The sequence below is a fragment of the Dermochelys coriacea genome, chromosome 8 (genome assembly GCF_009764565.3).
Source record: "Dermochelys coriacea isolate rDerCor1 chromosome 8, rDerCor1.pri.v4, whole genome shotgun sequence".
NCBI lineage: Eukaryota > Metazoa > Chordata > Testudines > Dermochelyidae > Dermochelys > Dermochelys coriacea.
In genome coordinates, this window is record NC_050075.1 from 946259 (window position 1) to 967323 (window position 21065).

The following is a 21065-nucleotide window of genomic DNA, read 5'->3' on the forward strand; positions in this document are numbered from 1 at the left end:
GGTATCTTCAGAGACCCTCTCCCCCCCATCCCCAATCACAGGGTCTGCACAGAAGCAGTTCTCTTGCCCATGCTGGAATGAACTGTACAGTCTAGCAGGAGAAGGCTCCTCCACTAACTTCAAGGGACTCCACCATTTTATAACAGCACCTGTGTTTTGGGTGAGCTTTGCACTGGTGACACATATCAATGCACACACACAGGCAAACACTTGCAAAGGCAAACCCTGTGGGGAAGGAGAATTGGGCAGCACAAGTGTTAAATCCCTTCCCCTCTTCAGAGTCTAGCAAAGACACTTGTCCAATTACTCTGTGCACCATTTAATCATTTGAAACATCTGAGATCCCAGTTCAAACTAGTTGTTCTGCTTTCACTTAGAACAGTTAAGAGAAAGGAAATTGCTTCCTCAGGGCCATTTAGCTGTGTTTTGGAAACCCCTTTTGGATGCAGACCTCGCACGCAGACGCGCTAGATCAGTAACATGACCATTTCAATGGAATTAGAGATTTTATCCGGAGTGGACTCTTTATTTCAACTTTACCGTTTGTAAAAGGAAGAGGAAAAAAGGTCGCTGATGCTCACTCTCCATGGCTGGGCCACACTCCGGTTTAGGTAAACGTCCTTGCTTATGTCATGAGAGTGCCTGGGCTCGAGGCTGGGCTCAGGGACGTGAACAACAAACAAAACAAAGAAAATCCCTCTCCCCAAACAAACCGACTGCAACCTGCCTGTCTCATTCACTGACTTCACTTCGGTTTCGATTCAGCCAATTCCTGACTGGGAGAATCCTGGGTGCAGATGAGCACTATGTTTTGCTCAGGCAAAGGGGCCTGCCCCAGGGGTGTCTGTGCTTTTCCAGAGAGCCAAGAGATCTGCTCAAATGTCTGAATGTTCCTGGCAAGCCATGAAGTCTGCTCTGGGGGTATTGGTGCTTCCCTGGCAGGCCGGGGGGTCTGTTCAAATGTACGTAACCTCTCTGAAGTCCAAGGGCTCTGCTCTGTGGGTGCTGATGCCATTTCCCGGTCAGCCTGCGTCGGTGGCTCAGGCGTCTGTAATTTCTCCATGGGCCAAGGTGCCTGCCCCACGTGGGTCATGGCCATCCCTGCAGGCCGAGAGGTCTGCTCCTCAGGTAAACAAGTTCGCTCTTTCTGCTGCGGCTGCGGCTCCCCCACTGCGGCTCCTCTCTCTTTTGGCTCAGCATTCTGATCCCCAGGCCGCAGTGCCTTCTCAGACAGCAACAGCCTTGGAGGCCTGTCTAACGCCTGACGCTGCAGGGCCCCGGTGGTGGGAGCCTCATCTGACAGCAGGGGCTGCGGGCCCTTGATGGGAGACTCACCCAACGGCTGAGGCCGTGGGACCCTAGCGAGGGCGGGAGACTCGTCCATTAGCTGGGGCCACTGAGCCTGGGTAGCGGTGGGAGACTCGTCTGATGGCGGAGGATGCAGGCCCTTGGTTGGAGACTCATCTGCGGGGGGAGGCAGCGGAGCCCCAGCAGCGGAAGGAGACTCATCTGAGGGCGGAGGCTGCTGGCCTGCAGTGGTGGCAAGAGGCTTGTCCGACTGCTGAAGCCTCAGGGATACAATGGTGGGTTGTTTATCTGACTGCAGCCTCAGGGCCACGGCGGAGCAGGGCTTGTCCGACGGCTGCAGCCTCAGGGCCACGGCGGAGCAGGGCTTGTCCGACGGCTGCAGCCTCAGGGCCACGGCGGAGCAGGGCTTGTCCGACGGCTGCAGCCTCAGGGCCACGGCGGAGCAGGGCTTGTCCGACGGCTGCAGCCTCAGGGCCACGGCGGAGCAGGGCTTGTCCGACGGCTGCAGCCTCAGGGCCACGGCGGAGCAGGGCTTGTCCGACGGCTGCAGCCTCACGGCCACGGCAGAGCAGGGCTTGTCCGACGGCTGCAGCCTCACGGCCACGGCAGAGCAGGGCTTGTCCGACGGCTGCAGCCTCACGGCCACGGCCAGAGGCAGCCTGTCAGAAGGCGGACGCCTGAGGCCCAGGACTGCAGGCTGACGGTCGGAGGGCTGAGCGTTTTGACGGTTAGCCGGTGGGACTGTGGGAGAGACATACTCACGAATTTCCCCGGGCTCTAGAGGGTTGGGTCCGCAGGGATCATGCTCTGTGCATGATAAGCGTCCATCCAGTTTGGAGATAAAGAGCATGCCCTCCCGATGCTGCTTGCAGAAGGAGCTGGGACACATCTCACAGAAGGAAGCTGCTTCTTTGCCACACGCATCACACTGATGCCAAGGGCACTCCCACTTTCCTGCAGCACAAACAGGAGAAAAGGCGCCTTAGGAGGTAAGGTAACAGAGCTATCAGGTTGGGAAGCTACAGCCGAGGGCGGGGGAGACATGCTTGTAACAGCTCTCACTAAAACAGTGCCAGAAATTCCCCTTCTCTGCTCCTGCACCAGTTGCCTTGGATCCATTACACCAAGCACAGAGGGAAACCTAGACTCCCCATAGCACAGGGCTAATGCAAGGAAGTTCTGCCTTCAAACTAACCCCCTACTGAAAGGGTTCCAGATGTTTCCAATTTCAACTAGGGCTGAGTGAATTTGAGGCCGATTTCCTCCCTTCACATTGATGTGAGAGAAGATACTGGAAGACACTGGAGACAAGGAACTGAGGGCTGGTCTACACTACCGCGCAGGGTCGATCTAAGAGACGCAACTTCAGCTACGTGAATAGTGTAGCTGAAGTTGAAGTACTTTGTTCTACTTACCGCGGTGTCTTCACTGCGGTAAGTTGTGAGCTGACATTCATTCTCCCGTCGACTCTGCTTGCACTCCTCGTTCTGGTGGAGTACTGGAGTCGACAGGAGAGCGCTCAAGGGTCGATTTATCACGTCTATGCAATAAATGGGCCCTCGCTGGATCGATCACTGCCTGCCGCCGATCCAGCGGGTAATGTAGACAAGCCCTGAATTTCTCTTGTCTCCCCCTCTGGGCATAGGACAATAGTTCTTTACAGAAGCCAAACTATGTCTTAAGGAGTTCAGTTTGGAATTTCAGTCACTGCTAGGATCAGAACCATCCTGGAGAAAAACAAATCACCCCTAATGTGCAGCAGAGTCAATAGCAGGCCTCTCTGTGGATTCAACCCATAGCACTCCCCAGCTGGGCACACACTGCACTGGCTACCGAAAGCCTCTAGCTTACAGATTCATAGAATTTAAGCCCAGAAGGGACCATTAGATCATCTGGTCTGACCTCCTGTATATCCCACACCATTACATTTTACACTGTTACCCCTGTATGGAATCCAGTCACTTGTGTTTGGCTAAAGCATCTTCCAGAAAGGCACCAGCCTGGCTCTGGCGACATCAAGAGATGGAATATCCACCATTTCCCCTGGGAGTTTGTCCCACTGGTTAATCATCCTCACAGTCAATAAATGGGGACTAATTTCTAATCTGAATTTGGCTGGTTTCAGCCACCCACCATTAGTTCTTGTGATGCAGTTTTTCCATTAGATTACAGGGCCATGTAGTACCCAATATTTTACCTGTGAAGGTACTTATACTCCATAGTCAAGTCATCTCTCAATCTTCTTTTTAATAGTCTAAACAATTGAGCTCTTTACGATGAAAGAGTTAAGGTAAAAAGAAAAGGAGTACTTGTGGCACCTTAGAGACTAACAAATTTATTTGAGCATAAGCTTTCGTGAGCTCACAAGCTGTAGCTCACGAAAGCTTATGCTCAAATAAATTTGTTAGTCTCTAAGGTGCCACAAGTACTCCTTTTCTTTTTGCGAATACAGACTAACACAGCTGCTACTCTGAAACTTGTCATTATGCAAGAGTTAAGGTATTTTCTCCAGCTCTCAACTCATATTTGAGGCTCTTTTCTGACCCTTTTCAATGTTCTAACATCCTTTTAAGAACATAGACACGGTATTCCAATATCATCTCAGCGAGGGCATACAGAGGTAAAATCAGCTGCCAACTCCTATGCACTACTGCTGTTTACACATCCCAGGATCGCATTCGTTGGTTTTCACAGCATTGCCCTGGGAGCTCATGCCAAGTTGCTTGTTCACTACGAGTGCCTAAATCCTTTTCCAAATCACAGGTGCCCCAATCGGTAGCGATGGCCTGCATTCCTTGTCCCTAAATGTATAATGTTGCATTTGGCTGTATAAAAACCCATTTTGATTGAATGGGCCTGCTTACCAAGCAATCCAGATCCTTCTGTCTGACTCCCTGCCCTCATCACTATTTACCACTCTGCCAGTCTGTTTCACCTGCAAATTTTATCAGAAGTGATTTTATATTTACTTCCAGACCGCGGATAAAAATGTTGAATAGCGTTGGGCCTCGTACCAATCCCTACAGCCCATTAAAACACCTGCATTCAGTGATGAGTCTCCATTTATGGTTACTCTGAACTCTGTCAGTTAGCTAGTTCGTAAGCCATTTAATCTGTGCTTTATTGCTATTGTAAAGTGCCCATTTTCAAAACCAGATCATCATGTGGTCCTGTTAAAGGGTGGCTTGCCCTTGGGATGGAGAACCTGGGGCTAAGCGAACCTGATAATAGGAAAAACCCCACCTGTGAGGGCCCAGGGGATTTCCTGTACACAAAAAGCTGATAGGGAGCAGCTGGAGAAAGAGCTGGAGGGAAGAGACTGCAGGGAGCAAAGTGGTTCTGTGGGGCCCTGAGTCAGAAGGCCAATCAGAGTAGGAAAGGAAGCTCAAAGCAGGGAGACAAGCTCCCCAGGCTAGGAGGCCTGGGACAGACCCGATCAAAACAGGGAAGAGACTGAGAGCCCCTGAGGGGAAGTAAAGAGGTGAGGTAGGAAATGGCCAAGAATAAAACCGCAACATGGGTAAAGGAGCTGAGCTAGCTGCGCAGTACAGGTTGGAGAACAGAGACAGAGAGAGTCAGAAGAATTGTTTTTTTGCATTCAGACATTTTTGGGATTCCTTAGTTTGGACAAGTGTGACACCAGAAGGGGTGGACTTATGATGGTAACCCAGTAGGAGGGCTGAGGTACTATTCCAGCGCTGGTGACCACTGGCAGGGAGCACTAGCCCTGCAGGAGAGCTGCAATGCCGGATCTGGTCCTAAGGGGGCGGCGGGGGTGAGTGGACTCGCTTACAGTTACTAAGTCAAACACCTCACAAAAGTGTAAGTATTTTAAATCTACACAGTTAACTTTATCAATCAAATTTGTAATCTCATTAAAGAATGAAATTAGGTTTGTTTGATAAGATCTATTTTCATAAAACTATGTTGTCTTGCATTAGTTATATTCCTGTCCTTTAATTCTTTATCAATTAAAACCTATATCAGCTTTTGCTTTATTTTGCTAGCCAATAAATAGCTGCATCATCCCGTTTTCCCTTTTTGAATATGCGCACAACACTAGTACTCTTCCAGTTTTCTGCAATTTCCCCAGTATTCCAAGATTTATTAAAAATTAACATCAGCAGATCAGAGATCTCCTCAGCCAACACTTTTAGGACTCTTGAGTGTACGTTATACAGGCCGGCTGAATTAAAAATGTTTATCCCTAGTAGTTGTTTATCCCTAGCAGACTCTCCTCAGTCACTAATGGATTAGAAAATACTTCATCATCCACATGTGATACATCATCCTGCTTCTTTCCAAATACAGAACAGAAATATTTATTAAATACTTCTTCCTCTACTGCATCATATGAACAATTTTACCCTCTGCATCAAGTAATGGGCCACGACCACAGCTAGGATTTATTTTGTTCCTGATATATTTAAAAAAATCTCCTCACTGAATTTAGCCCTGCCAGCAATGGATTTTTCCCTGCTGTCTTTAGCTTCCCTTATCAATTTTCTAAACTTCATAACTTCCAATTTATATATTATTATTCTATTTCCCCCTTTTTTCATATTTGTTATATATTGATGTTTTATTTCTAATTTGCCACTAAACCAGGATGGGCTTTTAACCACATTTCTTCTCTTGATTGTGGAGTTGTGGCTTTTGGGCCATCTAATAACTCCCCCTTTTCATTCACATTTTTCTGCCTAAATGTGTTTCTGCTTCCCCTGCTCCCAATTTTGCTCATAATTTTTCTCTGCTTTAGGAAATTAGCCCTTTTGAAGCACGCAGTGTATATATTACTGGTTGGGACTGTTCTCTGTTCGCTCACGTTGAATGTAAACAGGTCACGATTAATGGTCCCTAGGTAACCACCAACTTCCAGTCTAATGATCAACTCAACTTTATTCATCACACTGAAGTCTAATACAGAATTGCCTCATGGTGAGTGCAATACCTCTTGTGCTGGAAAATTACTATCTATAATTTTTAGAAGCTCCAATTGTGTGTTACTGCCAGTGAGCAGAGAATTTGCTTTCCCCTAGCCAGGCCTAGCAGTGCAGGTCTATACCGCTCCCTTCCCAAGAGCAGAGCCCAAAGGAGCTGCCCCAGGCATTACTGACCTGCTGGCCGTTTGGTCAGGTTGAGGCAGTCTGCATGGTATACTTTCGGGCAGCCCGTCTTCTTACACGACACTAGCTGCCCTCCGTCTCCACAGCTGAAGCACTCATCCTCTCGCTCTTTCATGACTTCTGCCTGTGATCTGCGCTTCACTTGCTGCCGTCTTTTGAACTTCTTGGACTTCTCCTCTGTCAGGTTAGGGGGATTCTGCAAGTAAGATCATATAAATTAACACTGGTCTCTGGCCCCTCTATGCAAGTGGCACAAGCCATGCTGAAGTATCCTGCTACAGGAGAGCTGCCCATCTAGCACACAACTGTTGTGTCCAAAACAAGGCAACTGGGAATACTCTGAATATTCAAACAGAGGAAAAACTGGAATGAAACCCAAAGCAGAGTAACAATTCCATCTATACACAGTAGGGCCAAGCCACCCAAACTCCTGGCTTTCATGCCAGACTAACCTTCCTCCCCAGGATCCAATCTTGTCTTTTTTTTGTAAACAAGAATCAAAAACTTATACGTTGGTGACTGAATGACAAACTCCAGACAGTGAGATTAAACAGAGAGAGATGTAAGTGCTTTTTACACATTAAAGAATTAAATGTAGATGTGCTTTATCTTACCCTGAAAAGTATCAAAGCCATGGACGGTGATTCATGGATGTTAGCTTCCTATTATGGAGTGCACTGACTGAACAATAGAGCACATTTCAATACGTGAAGAGCTTTTAAGACCCCTCATGATACATGCCATGAGTTATGCTGAAGTGAACATGATGTGAATGGTGGTTTCAACCCCAAGGGAAGTTGAAAAGCATCCCATTCTGGGAAATAACTGCTTTGCAGAGGACACATAATTAGAAAAACATTGCCACTGAAACCTGAGACGTACCTGGCATGTGACACAGCTGTTTCTAAATGTTTTGTGAAACCCATGTGACCTGTAGTAAGATGGGCTGCTGCTGCTACTGTATCTGGAAATGATCTAGAACCTTTGCACTGAACGGGTTGGCAAAAATGGGCACTGCATCGTACTTAGCAATGGCAAAACTAACACAGTGGGAATAAGATTGAGGGTACCAGAATGCATGGCTCTCTCTGATGAATGAGGCTGATCAGACTTTAACAGAACTCAGACTGACGTATTTCATTATTTGGATATTTACTGACACAATGAGCCTCTCTTTTCCTTTTTCAGCTAAAATTTTCCATACTTGGACTTTGCCAAAAGGTGGTTGTTTCTGGACAGCTTGACAAACCCCTGGGAAGTTGGTGAGTAACAAAAGGATTTATTGACACACATTGCTCCCCAGTACAAGAAACCTGACCTCTATCATGGGATTAACTAAAAGACCAACTAAATTTGAAAAGTCAAACTTTAGTGTAAATAACCCTCTAGGCCAGATTTTGTCCTGCCCCTGAGAGCAGGCATGTGAGGAGGGGAGAAGCAGAAGGTGAATGCCGTGCACATGTTGTGCGGGGAGTGACTGCACAGAACATGGGGTATTTGACTAGCAAGGGCAGTTGTGAAAGCAGGGGATCATTTTAAGCAAGACCCTGCAATACTCTCTAGCTGTGAAATATATTCCTTGCTAAAGAATTATTCAACTGATTGCGAGGCCTGGTCTACATCTAAAAATTAGATCTAGCTACATTTTTCATGGCTGTGAAGAATTTTGCATGTAATTAGGTCGTCCTAGCCCCCACTGTCAACGTGGCTAGATTGATGTAAGAATTCTCTGTGGTGTAGACACTTCCTACATCAGTGGAAGGGGGAGAGGTGGATTAACTACATCCATGGAAAAACCCTTTCCAACGATGTAGGAAGCATCTACGCTACCTGGGCACAGCTGTGGCGCTGTAGCCTCTGCAGGGTAGATATGGCCTGAGTTCCGACTTTAAAAAAAAAAAAAAAAAAAAGAAGAAGTTTCCAGCCTTTAAAACATAAACAGAAGGGGATGGACCACCTTCCGTATCAGGAGAGGTTAATAAGACCGGGACTTTTCAGCTTGGAAAAGAGACGACTAAAGGGGAATATGATAGAGGTCTATAAAATCATGACTGGGGTGGAGAAAGTAAATAAGGAAGTTTATTTACTCCTTCTCATAACACAAGAAAAAACAGTTACTCACTTTCTCGTAACTGTTGTTCTTTGAGAGGTGTTGTTCATGTCCGTTCCAAGCAGGTGTGTGCGCGCCGCGTGCACTCCAGCCAGAAGATTTTTCCCCTAGTAGCGTCCGTAGGGTCGGCCTGGGCGCCCCCTGGGGTGGCGCCTTCATGGCGCCCAATATCAAGCCCCGCCAATCCCCCCCCTCCCCAGTTCCTTCCTATTGACCATTCCGACAGAGGGGTAAGGAGGATGGGTATTGGAATGGACATGAACAACACATCTCAAAGAACAACTGTTACGAGAAAGTGAGTAACCGTTTTTTCTTCTTCGAGTGATTGTTCATGTCCATTCCAAGCAGGTGATTCACAAGCTAGAGCTCAGGAGGTGGGGTCGGAGTTATCCACAGAAAAGAGCACGGCTCTCCCAAAAGCCACATCGTCCCTGGACTGTTGTGTAATTGCATAGTGCAACGTAAATGTATGCATCGAGGACCACGTGGCTGCCCTGCAGATTTCCTGAATAAGAACTTGTGCCAGGAACGCCACAGAGGAGACCTGGGCCCTGGTAGAGTGAGCGGTTATCTGCAGAGTGGGCTCCTTTGCCAGGGTATAGGACTCCCTAATGCAGGACGTTATCCATGATGTTATGCGTTGAGATAATACCGGGAGGCCCTTCATTCTGTCTGCCACGGCTACAAAGAGTTGGACGGATTTCCGGAATGACTTAGTTCTCTCTATATAGAGGGCTATGGCCCTATGCATGTCCAGTGAGTGCAGCCTGCACTCCCTATCAGAGGAGCGTGGCTTGGGATAAAACACTGGGAGGAAGATGTCCTGGGTCATGTGAAAATGGGAGACGACCTTCGGGAGAAAAGCCAGATGAGGCCTAAGCTGAACCTTATCCTTATGAAAAACTGTGTCAGGGGGCTCAGACGTGAGGGCCCTGAGCTCCGAGACCCGTTGGGCCGAGGTAATTGCGATGAGGAACGCAACCTTGAATGAAAGAGATAGCAGGGAGCAGGGAGCCAGAGGTTCAAATGGTGGGCCTGAAAGCCTGGAGAGGACTAAACTGAGGTCCCAGGCAGAGACAGGTCTGACGCATCTGTGGGAAGAGCCTGTCCAAACCCTTGAGAAAACAACTGACCATAGGGTTTGGAAAGACCGATAGAACCTCGGTGGAAGGCGGAGACAGCGGCCAAGTGGACCCTTTATGAAGACTGGGACAAGCTCTGGTGCTTTAGGTGAAAGGTAGTCCAGTATAAATGGCATGGGGGCGAAGAGCGGCGGCTGACTACGTTGCTCCGCCCAGATGGAGAACCTTTTCCACTTGGCCAGGTAAGTAGCCCTGGTGGAGGGCTTTCTACTACCCAGGAGGACTTGTCTGACCTGGTCTGAACAAGAGAGCTCTGTGGCACTTAGCCATGGAGCATCCAGGCCGTAAGGTGGACCAACTCCAGATTCGGGTGCCGGAGTCGGCCCTAGTCCTGTGTGATCAGGTCGGGGACCAGCGGTAAGGTGAGTGGGGCCGCTATGGACATTTCCAGGAGCAAGGTGAACCAGTGCTGACGCGGCCACGCCGGTGCTATTAGTATGACTTGGGCCCAGTCCCTACGGATCTTGAGGAGCACCCTGTGGACTAGGGGGATGGGTGGGAAAGCGTACAGCTGGGAGCCCTCCCACGAAAGGAGGAAGGTGTCCCTGATGGACCCCGAGCTGTGGCTCCCGAGAGAACAGAATGCCTGACATTTCCTGTTGCCCAGAGTGGCGAACAGGTCTATCTGGGGAGAGCCCCAGAACTGGAAGATTGAGCTCACCATGTCTAGTTGAAGGGACCATTCGTGGCAGTTGAAGGTCTGGCTGTCCACCAGTGGGTTTCACACCCCTGGGAGATATGAGGCCTGCAGGTGGATTGAGTGCTCTATGCAGAAGACCCACAACACAAGGGCTTCCCAGCACATGGGAGAGGAAGTGCACCCCCATTTGTTGATATAAAACATCGCCGAGGTGTTGTCCATGAGGATTGAAACACATCTGCCCGTAACGTGCGTTTTGAAAGTGCAGTATGCCAGACACACTGCCCTCAGCTCTTTGACACTGGTGGGAAGAGCGAGGTCCACCAGAGACCAGAGGCCTTGGGTCTTGAGGTCCCCTAGGTGAGCCCCCCAACCCAGATCCGAGGCGTCTGACACCAAGGTGAGCAAGGACTGAGGGCTGGCAAAAGGCACCCGTGCGCAAACCATTCGAGGGTTGAGCCACCATAGGAGGGAGTCCAGTACCAGGTGGGGTAAGGTTACGAGCCTGTCCAACGTGTCTCTGGCTGGTCGGTGCACCGACGCCAGCCAAGACTGGAGTGGGTGCAGCCTGAGCCTGGCATGCTGCACCACGTACGTGCGGGAGGCCATGTGTCCCAGCAGCTTTAAACAGTTTCTTGCTAATGTTGTGGGGAACCATCTGAGGCCTTGTATGATGTCCTGAAGTGAGCGAAACCTGGCATCCGGGAGGTACGCCCTGGCTTGGGTAGAGTCCAGGACCGAGTTTATGAACTCTATCCTCTGCACCGGGGACAGAGTGGATTTCTCCTCGTTCAGGAGGAGACCTAAGTCAAGGAAGGTCCTCCTTATAAACCCGACCTGAGCCTCCGCCTGGGCCCTCGAGCAACCCTTGATCAGCCAGTCATCGAGGTATGGGAAAACCTGTATCTGGCGCTTGCGCAGGAACGCCGCGACGACTGCCATGCATTTGGTGAATACTCGTGGGGCAGTCGACAGTCTGAACGGGAGGACAGCAAACTGGTAGTGACCTGTGTTCCCCACGAATCTGAGGTAGCGTCTGTGATGCGGGACTATTGCGATATGAAAATATGCATCCTTCAAGTCGAGGGCGGCGTACCAGTCTCCTGGATCCAGTGAGGGATAACGGAGGTTAGCGAGACCATGCGAAACTTGAGTTTCTTTATGTACTTGTTGAGCTGTCATAGGTCCAGTATGGGTCTGAGGCCCCCCTTGGCCTTCGGTATTAGGAAGTTCCGGGAGTAGAAACCCTTGCCCCATAGCTCCTGAGGAACCTTCTCCACTGCCTCTACTGAGAGGAGGGACTGCACCTCTTGACACAGAAGTTGCTCGTGAGAGGGTCCCTGAAGAGGGACAGGAAAGGGGGTTGGGGGGGTGGGAGGGTACAGAATTGGATGGAATATTCCTTCTCTACTGGGTGGAGCACCCAGCGGTCCGAAGTAATTTGAGACCAGGCACAGTAGAAAGGGGATAGACGGGACGAGAAAGTAAGATGGGAAGGATCCAAAGGTCGAACTGGCAAGCCGTCCTCGACCGTACCCTCAGAAGGGTGATTTAGAGCCCTTTGGGACCCTAGGCTGGCCTGAGTTTTGCCCCGAGGGAGGACATTGCCTCCTCCGAGTGCTCCTGTTCCGCCTACGCGGAGCGTCCTGGCGGTTCTGGGGTTCATAGGGACGAGGAGCAGGTTGAGGCCTAAACTGTCTGCGCTGGGTAGCAGGCACGTGAAGCCCCAGCGAACGAAGGGTAGCCCTCAAGTCCTTCAAGCTGTGAAGTCTCTTATCCGTCTTCTCGGAGAAGACAGCTACACCTTCGAAGGAAAGGTCTTGAATGGTCTGTTGGACCTCGTGGGGAAGACCAGAGTCCTGTAGCCAGGAGTCTCTCCTCATAACCACCCCTGTGGCCAAAGTGTGAGAGGCCACATCCGCCGCGTCCAGGGCCGCTTGTAAAGACACTCGGGAGACCAACTGCTCCTCCTCCTTGAGTGCAGAGAACTCCCCCCGAGCTTCCTGGGGCAGAAGCTCTGTAAATTTTGCCATGGACTAGCAGGTGTTATGTCCGTAGCTGCTTATTATGGCCTGTTGGTTGGCTATACAAAGCTATAGACCTGCTGTGGAGTAGAATTTCTGGCCAAACAGGTCCAGTTTCTTGGCATCCCTGTTTTTAGGGGTGGAGCCTTGAAACTCCTGACGTTCTCTCTAATTGGCCGTGTCGACCACCAAAGAGTCTGGAGGAGGGTGGGTATAAAGGTGTTCATACCCTTTAGAGGGAACGAAGTAGTGGCGCTCAGATTATTTGGCCGTAGGTGCCAGAGAAGCAGGGGTTTGCCACAAGTTCTTAGACGTTTCAGTTATTGACTTGATAAATGGCAATGCAACCCTGGATGGGTCGGAGGGAGCCAGGATGTCTATGACTGGGTCTAAGTCTTCTTCTACCTCCTCTGCCTGAATCCCCAGGCTTTGGGCGGCCCGCTTCAAAAGCTGTTAAAGAACCTGGTTGTCCTCCAAAGCTGGGGCCAGTGAAGTCCCCGTGACCGCTTCATCGGGTGAAGACGAGGAAGAGAGAACCAGAGGTGGACCCAGTTCACTGCCTTCAGCCCCTCCCGGGGTAACTTGGCACGCGGTACTCGGTTTGAGGAACCGGCACCGATGAAGAACTCTGCATCGCAGCTGGTGCTGGGACAGGTAAAACCAGTGGGACCAAGACTGTTGAGGGTGTAGGGATGGAGCTGAGGCTTCCACCGGTGCCATCAGTTGGGGAGCTGGTGCTGGGACTGGCTGAGGCACTGGTGCCGAAATCATGCGAGTCGGTGGGGCCACTCTGCCCGAGGGCGCTGCCATCATAGGCAGTGCCGGCTCTGACTGTGGCACAAACGACGCCGAGGACACTGATACCATTCTGGAGCGCGGACCATGGACTTGACCCTGGCTCTGATGGTACGCCCAGGGTGTCCAGAAAGGCCATTGAGCAGGTGGTTGCCACTGCTGTTGCCACAGTGCCGGGTATGGTTGGTGACTGTGCCGGGACCGGGATCTTCTGCTGTGCGATGTGCTCAATCGAGCCACGTCTACCTCCGACTCAGAGGTCTCCGAATAAGAAGACCACGGAGGAGCAGTCCCCTGGGTCACCAACGAACGACGACTCGACTCCGGGGAGCGGTGTGCTTCCTGTGTCTGTGCGGGAGGTGCTGGAGATGGAGACCGATGGGCCATCATGGTTGGCTTGCCCCTGGGGAGTGAAACAGGGGCTGTGCGGTCGCCGGAGACTTGTCCCTCCTTCAGGGGGAGGCCAGCACCGGGAGGTGCATCAGGTCCATTGCCGCCTCGAACGCCTCTGGCGTCGATGGTAGCTGTATGTCCACCAGATGGTCTGGGGACCGAGGAGGGTTTGGACTCAACAGGACCCTGGCCGGAGCAGGAACTGATGAGACCCTGGGTGGAAGAGAGGTGGACGTAGTCTGTGCCGAGCCACTCGCGGACGGCACCGGCCCCTTAGGCTTCAAGGGGGGTGATTAACCCCGCTCACCGGCCTTTTCTTCTTTACTGACACTGGAGATGGAGAACGGTGCCGAACTGATGCCGACGTCCTATGTCCCGAAGAGTGGCGGCGCCGGTGGGCTTTAGAGTCCTTAGTCTGGCCCAATTTGTGCGCTGCTGGCGCCGGAGCACTGCGCACCGAAGAGGACGTGTTCCGTGCCGGGTCGTTGGGTCCTGGGTCGGACTGCAGTCTCAGAGCCGCCTCCATGAGCAGGAGTTTCAGTCTCTGCTCTCTGTCCTTAAGGGTTCTTGGGCAGAAACCCTTGCAAATGCAACACTTGTCCTTTTGGCGAGTCGCACCAAGGCACTGCAGGCAGGACGAGTGAGGATCACTCTTGGGCATAAACTTGCCACAGGACTCACAGAGTTTAAACCCTGGAGACCCGGGCATACCCCCAGAGGGGAAACTAACTATCTACCAAAACACTACTTACTATGTGATAAGTACAGCTACAGAGAAAAACTAAAAAGAAAAGGCACCTTAGAGACTAACAAATTTATTAGAGCATAAGCTTTCATGAGCTACAGCTCACTTCATCGGATGCATTTCTCACGAAAACTTATGCTCTAATAAATTTGTTAGTCTCTAAGGTGCCACAAGTACTCCTTTTCTTTTTGCAAATACAGACTAACATGGCTGCTACTCTGAAACCTGTCATTAGAGAAAAGCTATTTACACTAAGAACAAAGACACTGCTAAGGCGCTTGCTGCAAGAGCGAGCAAAGTTCTAGCTAGCCATCACAGGCAGTAAGAAGGAACTGAGGGGGTGAGGGATCAGCGGGGCTCGATATTGGGCGCCATGAAGCTGCCGCCCCAGAGGGCGCCCAGACCGACCCTACAAATGCTGCTAGGGGAAAAATCTTCCGGCTGGTGTGCACGCAGCGCGCACACACCTGCTTGGAATGGACATGAACAATCACTCAAAGAAGAACTGGGGGTCACCAAATGAAATTAATAGTCAGCAGGTTTAAAACAAACAAAAGGAAGTATTTCTTCACACAACACAGTCAGTCAGTCTGTGGAACTCTTGACCATAGAATCATAGAATCACAGGTTAGGGCTGGAAGGGATCTCAGGAGGTCATCTAGTCCAACCCCCTGCTTGAAGCAGGACCAATCCCCAATTTTTGCCCTAGATTCCTAAATGGCCCCCTCAAGGATTGAACGAATAACCCTGGGTTTAGCAGGCCAATGCTCAAACCACTGAGCTATCTCTCCCCACAATGATGTTGTGAAGGCCTAGACTATAATAGGGTCCAAAAAAGAAATAGATAAGTTCATGGAGAATCGGTCCATCAATGGCCATTAGCTAGGATGGGCAGGGAGGGTGTCCCTAGCCTCTGTTTGCCAGAAGCTGGGAATGGGTGACAGGGGATGGATCACTTGATGATTCCCTGTTCTGTTCATTCCCTCTGGGGCACCTGGCATTGGCCACTATCATAAGACAGGTTTCAGAGCAGCAGCCGTGTTAGTCTGTATTCGCAAAAAGAAAAGGAGGACTTGTGGCACCTTAGAGACTAACTAAGCTTTCCACTGTATACCGATTTCCACTCAGCGGCTTTCTAAGTGGATCACTTCATGCATCTGTCCCTGTTATGAGCTGACAGGTGTCCCCCCGCTATCCATCGTCAGGACACACTCGACTTGGGCGCAGTCCTCGTCGGCTGCCTTCGTGGCCCACATCACCATCCAGGACATTTGTAGGGCCACCACGTGGTCTTCGGTTCACACGTTTGCCTCACGCTATGCAATTGTCTCCCAGGCCAGGGATGATGCCGGGTTTGGCAGGGCGGTTCCGCTGTAGCTCACGAAAGCTTATGCTCTAATAAATTTGTTAGTCTCTAAGGTGCCACAAGTACTCCTTTTCTTATCATAAGACAGGATACTGGGCTAGATGGACCATTGGTCTGACTTAGTATGGCCGTTCTTATGTTCTGTGCTGTCTTCTGAGTCTGCAGACAGCCTGAAACAATCCCTCTGAGGGAGTGAAAAGACAGTTACTTTTTCAGTAACTGGTGTTCTTCGAGATGTGTTGCTCAAGTATATTCCACAATAGGTGTGTGTGCTCGTGCCAGTTTTTCCCCTAGCAGTACCAGTAGGGGGGGAGCACCCCCCCGCAACCCCTGGAGCGGCACCTACCTGGCACGGTATAAGGGGGCTGCGCTCCCCTCACGCTCAGTTCCTTCTTGCCAGACAACTCTGACAGAGGGGAAAGAGGGTGGGGTGTAGAATAGACGTGAACAACACATCTCGAAGAACACCAGTTACGGAAAAGGTAACTGTCTTTTCTTCTTCGAGTGATTACTCACGTGTATTCCACAATAGGTGATTCCAAGCTATATCTGTTGGAGGTGGGTAGAAGTTCACAAGTTCTCGGTACCGAGTACCGCCCTGCCAAACCCGGCATCATCCCTGGCCTGGGAGACAATTGCATAGCGTGAGGCAAACGTGTGAACCGAAGACCACGTGGTGGCCCTACAAATGTCCTGGATGGTGATGTGGGCCACAAAGGCAGCCGACGAGGCCTGCGCCCAAGTCGAGTGTGTCCTCACAATGAATAGCGGGGGGACACCTGTCAGCTCATAACAGGGACAGATGCATGAAGTGATCCACTTAGAAAGCCGCTGAGTGGAAATCGGCTAATTCTTCGTGCGCTCAGCCGAGGCAATGAACAGTTGCAATGACTTTCTGAATGGCTTGGTCCGCTCGAGGTAGAGAGCCAGAGCTCGCCTCACATTGAGCGTGTGGAGACGGCGTTCCTCACTAGTCGTGTGAGGCTTGGGGCAGAGGACTGGCAGAAAAATGTCCTGACCCAGGTGGTAGGTGGAGACCACCTTTGGAAGGAATGCGGCGTGTGGGTGGATCTGGACCTTGTCCTTATGTAAAACCGTATACGGCGGTTCAAAGGCTAGGGCCCTGAGCTCCGAGACCCGCCTGACTGACGTGATAGCTACCAGGAAGGCCACCTTCCATGAATGCATCTGATGAAGTGAGCTGTAGCTCACGAAAGCTTATGCTCAAATAAATTTGTTAGTCTCTAAGGTGCCACAAGTCCTCCTGTTCTTTTTGCGAATACAGACTAACACAGCTGCTACTCTGAAACCTTCCATGAGAGGTGAGACCAGAAACACGTGGCCAGTAGTTCAAATGGGGCCCCCGTGAGACAAGCCAGCACCAGGTTTAGATCCCATTGCGGAACCAGGGGCTTGGAATATGGGTAGAGATGGTCCAAACCCTTAAGGAACCAGCCAGTAATAGCATGGGAAAACACTGTGTGCCCTTGCACCGGGGGATGAAAGGCTGATATGGTCACCAAGTGTACCCTGACTGATGAGGGTGCCAGTCCCTGGGCCCTCAGGTGGAGGAGGTAATCAAGGATAAGCTGAATCGGGGTGGCCGTCAGGGAAACACCCTGGCCTGCCACCCTCCTCGAAAACCAAGACCACTTCGCCACATAGGACCAGCGAGTGGAGGACCATCTACTTTTGAGGAGGACGCGCTGAACCTGTTCCGAGCATGTCCTTTCCTTGCCACCTAGCCATTGAGCAGCCATGCAGTGAGATGAAGTGTTGCTAAGTTGGGATGGAGGAGGTGGCCCTGGTCATGAGAGAGCAGGTCCAGGCAGAGCAGCAACTGCCATGGCGGAGCTACCGCCAGCCCGATAGGGTCCCGTACCAGTGTTGCCTGGGCCACGCTGAGGCAATGAGGAGGACCCTGGCTTTGTCCGTCTTTATTTTCTCCAGAACCTTGCTGATCAGAGGGAACAGGGGAAAGGTATAGAGGAGCTGGCCTGACCAGGACAGGGTAAAGGCATCGGAGATAGCGCCCCTCCCTAGGCCCCCCCGGAGCAGAACCAGGGGCATCGTCGGTTCTGCCTGGTTGCAAATAGGTCCACCTTGGGAGTACCCCTCCTTTGGAAGAGTTAGTGAGCCACTTCCGGGTGTAGCGACCACTCGTGCTGAGAGGAAAAATTCCTGCTTAAGCGATCCGCCCTCACATTCCGGGCGCCCGGCAGGTGGAAGGCTTTTAAGTAGATGTTGTGGGCTATACAGAAGTCCCACAGACTGAAGGTTTCATGGCAGAGGGCAGAGGATCAGGCCCCGCCTTGCCTGTTGATATAGAACATTGAGGCCGTGTTGTCCGTGAGGATCCTGACTACCTTGGCCTCCAGGTGCGAGCGGAACGCCATACACGCCAGTCGCACCGCCCTGAGTTCCTTGACATTTATATGAAGGGGTAGGTCTTGCAAAGACCACAGGCCTTGGGTCTGAAAGTTCCCCACATGGGCCCCCCAACCCAGGTCTGACACGTCGGACACAGCTCCAACGACAGGGCCCTGTCCCTGAACGGGACCCCTTGGAACATGTTGTTTGGGGTGGACCACCACCGTAGGGAGGTGATCACAGAGTCTGGCATGGTGAGGACCTTGTCCATCCTGTCCATGGCCTGAGAGAACTGCGAGGCCAGCCAGAGCTGGAGGGGCCTCATGTCTGTGTGCACAGACTCAGAATATGACCCAGCAGTTACAGGCAAGCCCTGACTGTCAGCACTGCGAACCTTGTGACCGAGTCGATGAGCCCTTTCAGGGTCTCGAACCTGTCTGGTGGGGGAGAGGCTCTGGCAGACATTGCGTCCAGTAGCACCCCGATAAACTCTATGCGTTGGACTGGGACTAACGTGGCCCTGGTGTTGTTTACCAACAGGCCCAAGGCGGTGCACATGGACAGGAGGAGCGCCACATGATCCCTCACCTGCGACCGGGAGGTGCCTTTGACTAGCCAGTTGTCCAGATATGGGAATATTTGGACCCCCTGGCGTCTGAGGTAGGCCGCTACCACCACCATATACTTTGTAAAGACCCTGGGGGAAGTGGACAGACCAAACGGTAGGACCGTGAATTGGTAGCGACTCTGTCCCACCACGAAACAGAGGAAGCGTCTGTGCCCCTCAAATATATGGATGTGGAAGTATGCATCTTGTAGATTGAGGGCAGCGTACCTGTCCCTGGGATCCAGGGAGGGGATGACGGAGGCCAGGGAAACCATGAGGAACTTGAGTTTCACCATGTAGTAGTTCAGGCCTCGCAGGTCCATGATGGGCCTGATTCCCCCTTTGGCCTTCAGGATAAGGAAATACTGGAAGTAATACCCCTTGCCCAGGAACTCCTTGGGCTCCGCCTCTATAGCTCCTAGGTCCAGGAGCTGCCCCACCTCCGGCTCAAGCAGAGCCTCGTGAGAGGGGTCCCCCGGAAGGGACGGGCATGGAGGGCGGCGAAGAGGTAAACTGAAGGGTGTAACCTCGGGAGATGGTGTTGAGGACCCATCGGTCCAAGGTGAGCGGCGATCATTCTGGGAGGAAAGCACACAACCGATTGGAGAAAAGGAGCTTTATTGGGGGTAGATCCCTGCTGAGAACTGGTGGGGTACCCCTGAGCGTCCCGTCAAAAGCCCCTTTTGCCCGCCTGCTAGCCCTTAGAAGACCCAGGCTGGGGGGCAGCCCGGGATTGCCGTCGCAGGCACTTTCTATAGTCCCGCTGCTTTTTGTGGGCGGCCTGGTCGGAAGCCTGCTGCGGCTTGAACTTGGGTTTTGCCGGAGCCAGGACATAGAGGCCCAAGGTCTGGAGGCTTCGTGCGGGAGTCTTTCATGCCATGCAGCCTTGTGTCTGTTTCCTCAGCAAACAGAGCCTTCCCGTCGAAAGGGAGATCCTGCATTGACGACTGCGCTTCGCAGTCCAATGAGACTTTCATGTTCTCTCCACAGGTACCAATGCGGAGAGTGGACCAGATGATATGTCTGGGGGGAGAAAGCAGAAGGAGACTCCGCTGGTTGGGAGGCATGAGATGCGATGTCCTGAGGTTGGGGGTTCCACGACCACCACTCCCAAGAGGAGAAGGCGGGTGGTGGTGGTCGGGGACTCTCTCCTCCGGGGGACTGAGTCATCTATCTGCCGCCCTGACCGGGAAAACCGAGAAGTCTGCTGCTTGCCAGGGGCTAAGATTCGTGATGTGACGGAGAGACTGCCGAGACTCATCAAGCCCTCGGATCGCTACCCCTTCCTGCTTCTCCACGTGGGCACCAATGATACTGCCAAGAATGACCTTGAGCGGATCACTGCGGACTACGTGGCTCTGGGAAGAAGGATAAAGGAGTTGGAGGCGCAAGTGGTGTTCTCGTCCATCCTCCCCGTGGAAGGAAAAGGCCTGGGTAGGGACCGTCGAATCGTGGAGGTCAACGAATGGCTACACAGGTGGTGTCGGAGAGAAGGCTTTGGATTCTTTGACCATGGGATGGTGTTCCATGAAGGAGGAGTGCTGGGCAGAGACGGGCTCCATCTTACGAAGAGAGGGAAGAACATCTTTGCCAGCAGGCTGGCTAACCTAGTGAGGAGGGCTTTAAACTAGGTTCACCGGGGGAAGGAGACCAAAGCCCTGAGGTAAGTGGGAAAGCGGGATACCGGGAGGAAGCACAGGCAGGAATGTCTGTGAGGGGAGGGCTCCTGCCTCATACTGGGAATGAGGGGCAATCAACAGGTTATCTCAAGTGCTTATATACAAATGCACAAAGCCTTGGAAACAAGCAGGGAGAACTGGAGGTCCTGGTGATGTCAAGGAATTATGACGTGATTGGAATAACAGAGACTTGGTGGGATAACTCACATGACTGGAGTACAGTCATGGATGGTTATAAACTGTTCAGGAAGGACAGGCAGGGCAGAAAAGGTGGGGGAGTAGCACTGTATGTAAGGGAGCAGTATGACTGCTCAGAGCTCCGGTACGAAACTGTGGAAAAACCTGAGTGTCTCTGGATTAAGTTTAGAAGTGTGTGCAACAAGAGTGATGTCATGGTGGGAGTCTGCTATAGACCACCGGACCAGGGGGATGAGGTGGATGAGGCTTTCTTCCGGCAACTCACGGAAGCTACTAGATCGCATGCCCTGATTCTCATGGGTGACTTTAATTTTCCTGATATCTGCTGGGAGAGCAATACAGCGGTGCATAGACAATCCAGGAAGTTTTTGGAAAGCGTAGGGGACAATTTCCTGGTGCAAGTGCTAGGGGAGCCAACTAGGGGGAGCGCTTTTCTTGACCTGCTGCTCACAAACCGGGTAGAATTAGTGGGGGAAGCAAAAGTGGATGGGAATCTGGGAGGCAGTGACCATGAGTTGGTTGAGTTCAGGATCCTGACGCAGGGAAGAAAGGTAAGCAGCAG

The 21065-nt window shown here is 51.7% G+C and overlaps 2 protein-coding genes across 2 annotated transcripts in view; both read right to left on the reverse strand.

Moving 5' to 3' along the window:
* Positions 1-493: 493 nt before the first annotated feature.
* Positions 494-21065, reverse strand: part of NSD1 (nuclear receptor binding SET domain protein 1) — a 137515-nt gene continuing 116943 nt past the window's right edge. Inside the window, exons 25-26 of the mRNA XM_043490689.1 lie at positions 6426-6630; positions 494-2262 (exon numbers count right to left, since the gene is read on the reverse strand). Of these exons, the coding sequence (XP_043346624.1) occupies positions 746-2262; positions 6426-6630 (1722 nt within the window). The 3' untranslated portion in view covers positions 494-745. The remainder of the gene's footprint in view (positions 2263-6425; positions 6631-21065) is intronic.
* Positions 16401-18795, reverse strand: LOC122455628. Its single transcript, XM_043491502.1, has 2 exons — positions 16960-18795; positions 16401-16822 (listed from the first exon to the last, which is right to left on the reverse strand). The coding sequence occupies exons 1-2, from the start codon at positions 17407-17409 to the stop codon at positions 16496-16498; spliced, it is 777 nt and encodes a 258-aa protein (XP_043347437.1). The 5' UTR covers positions 17410-18795; the 3' UTR covers positions 16401-16495.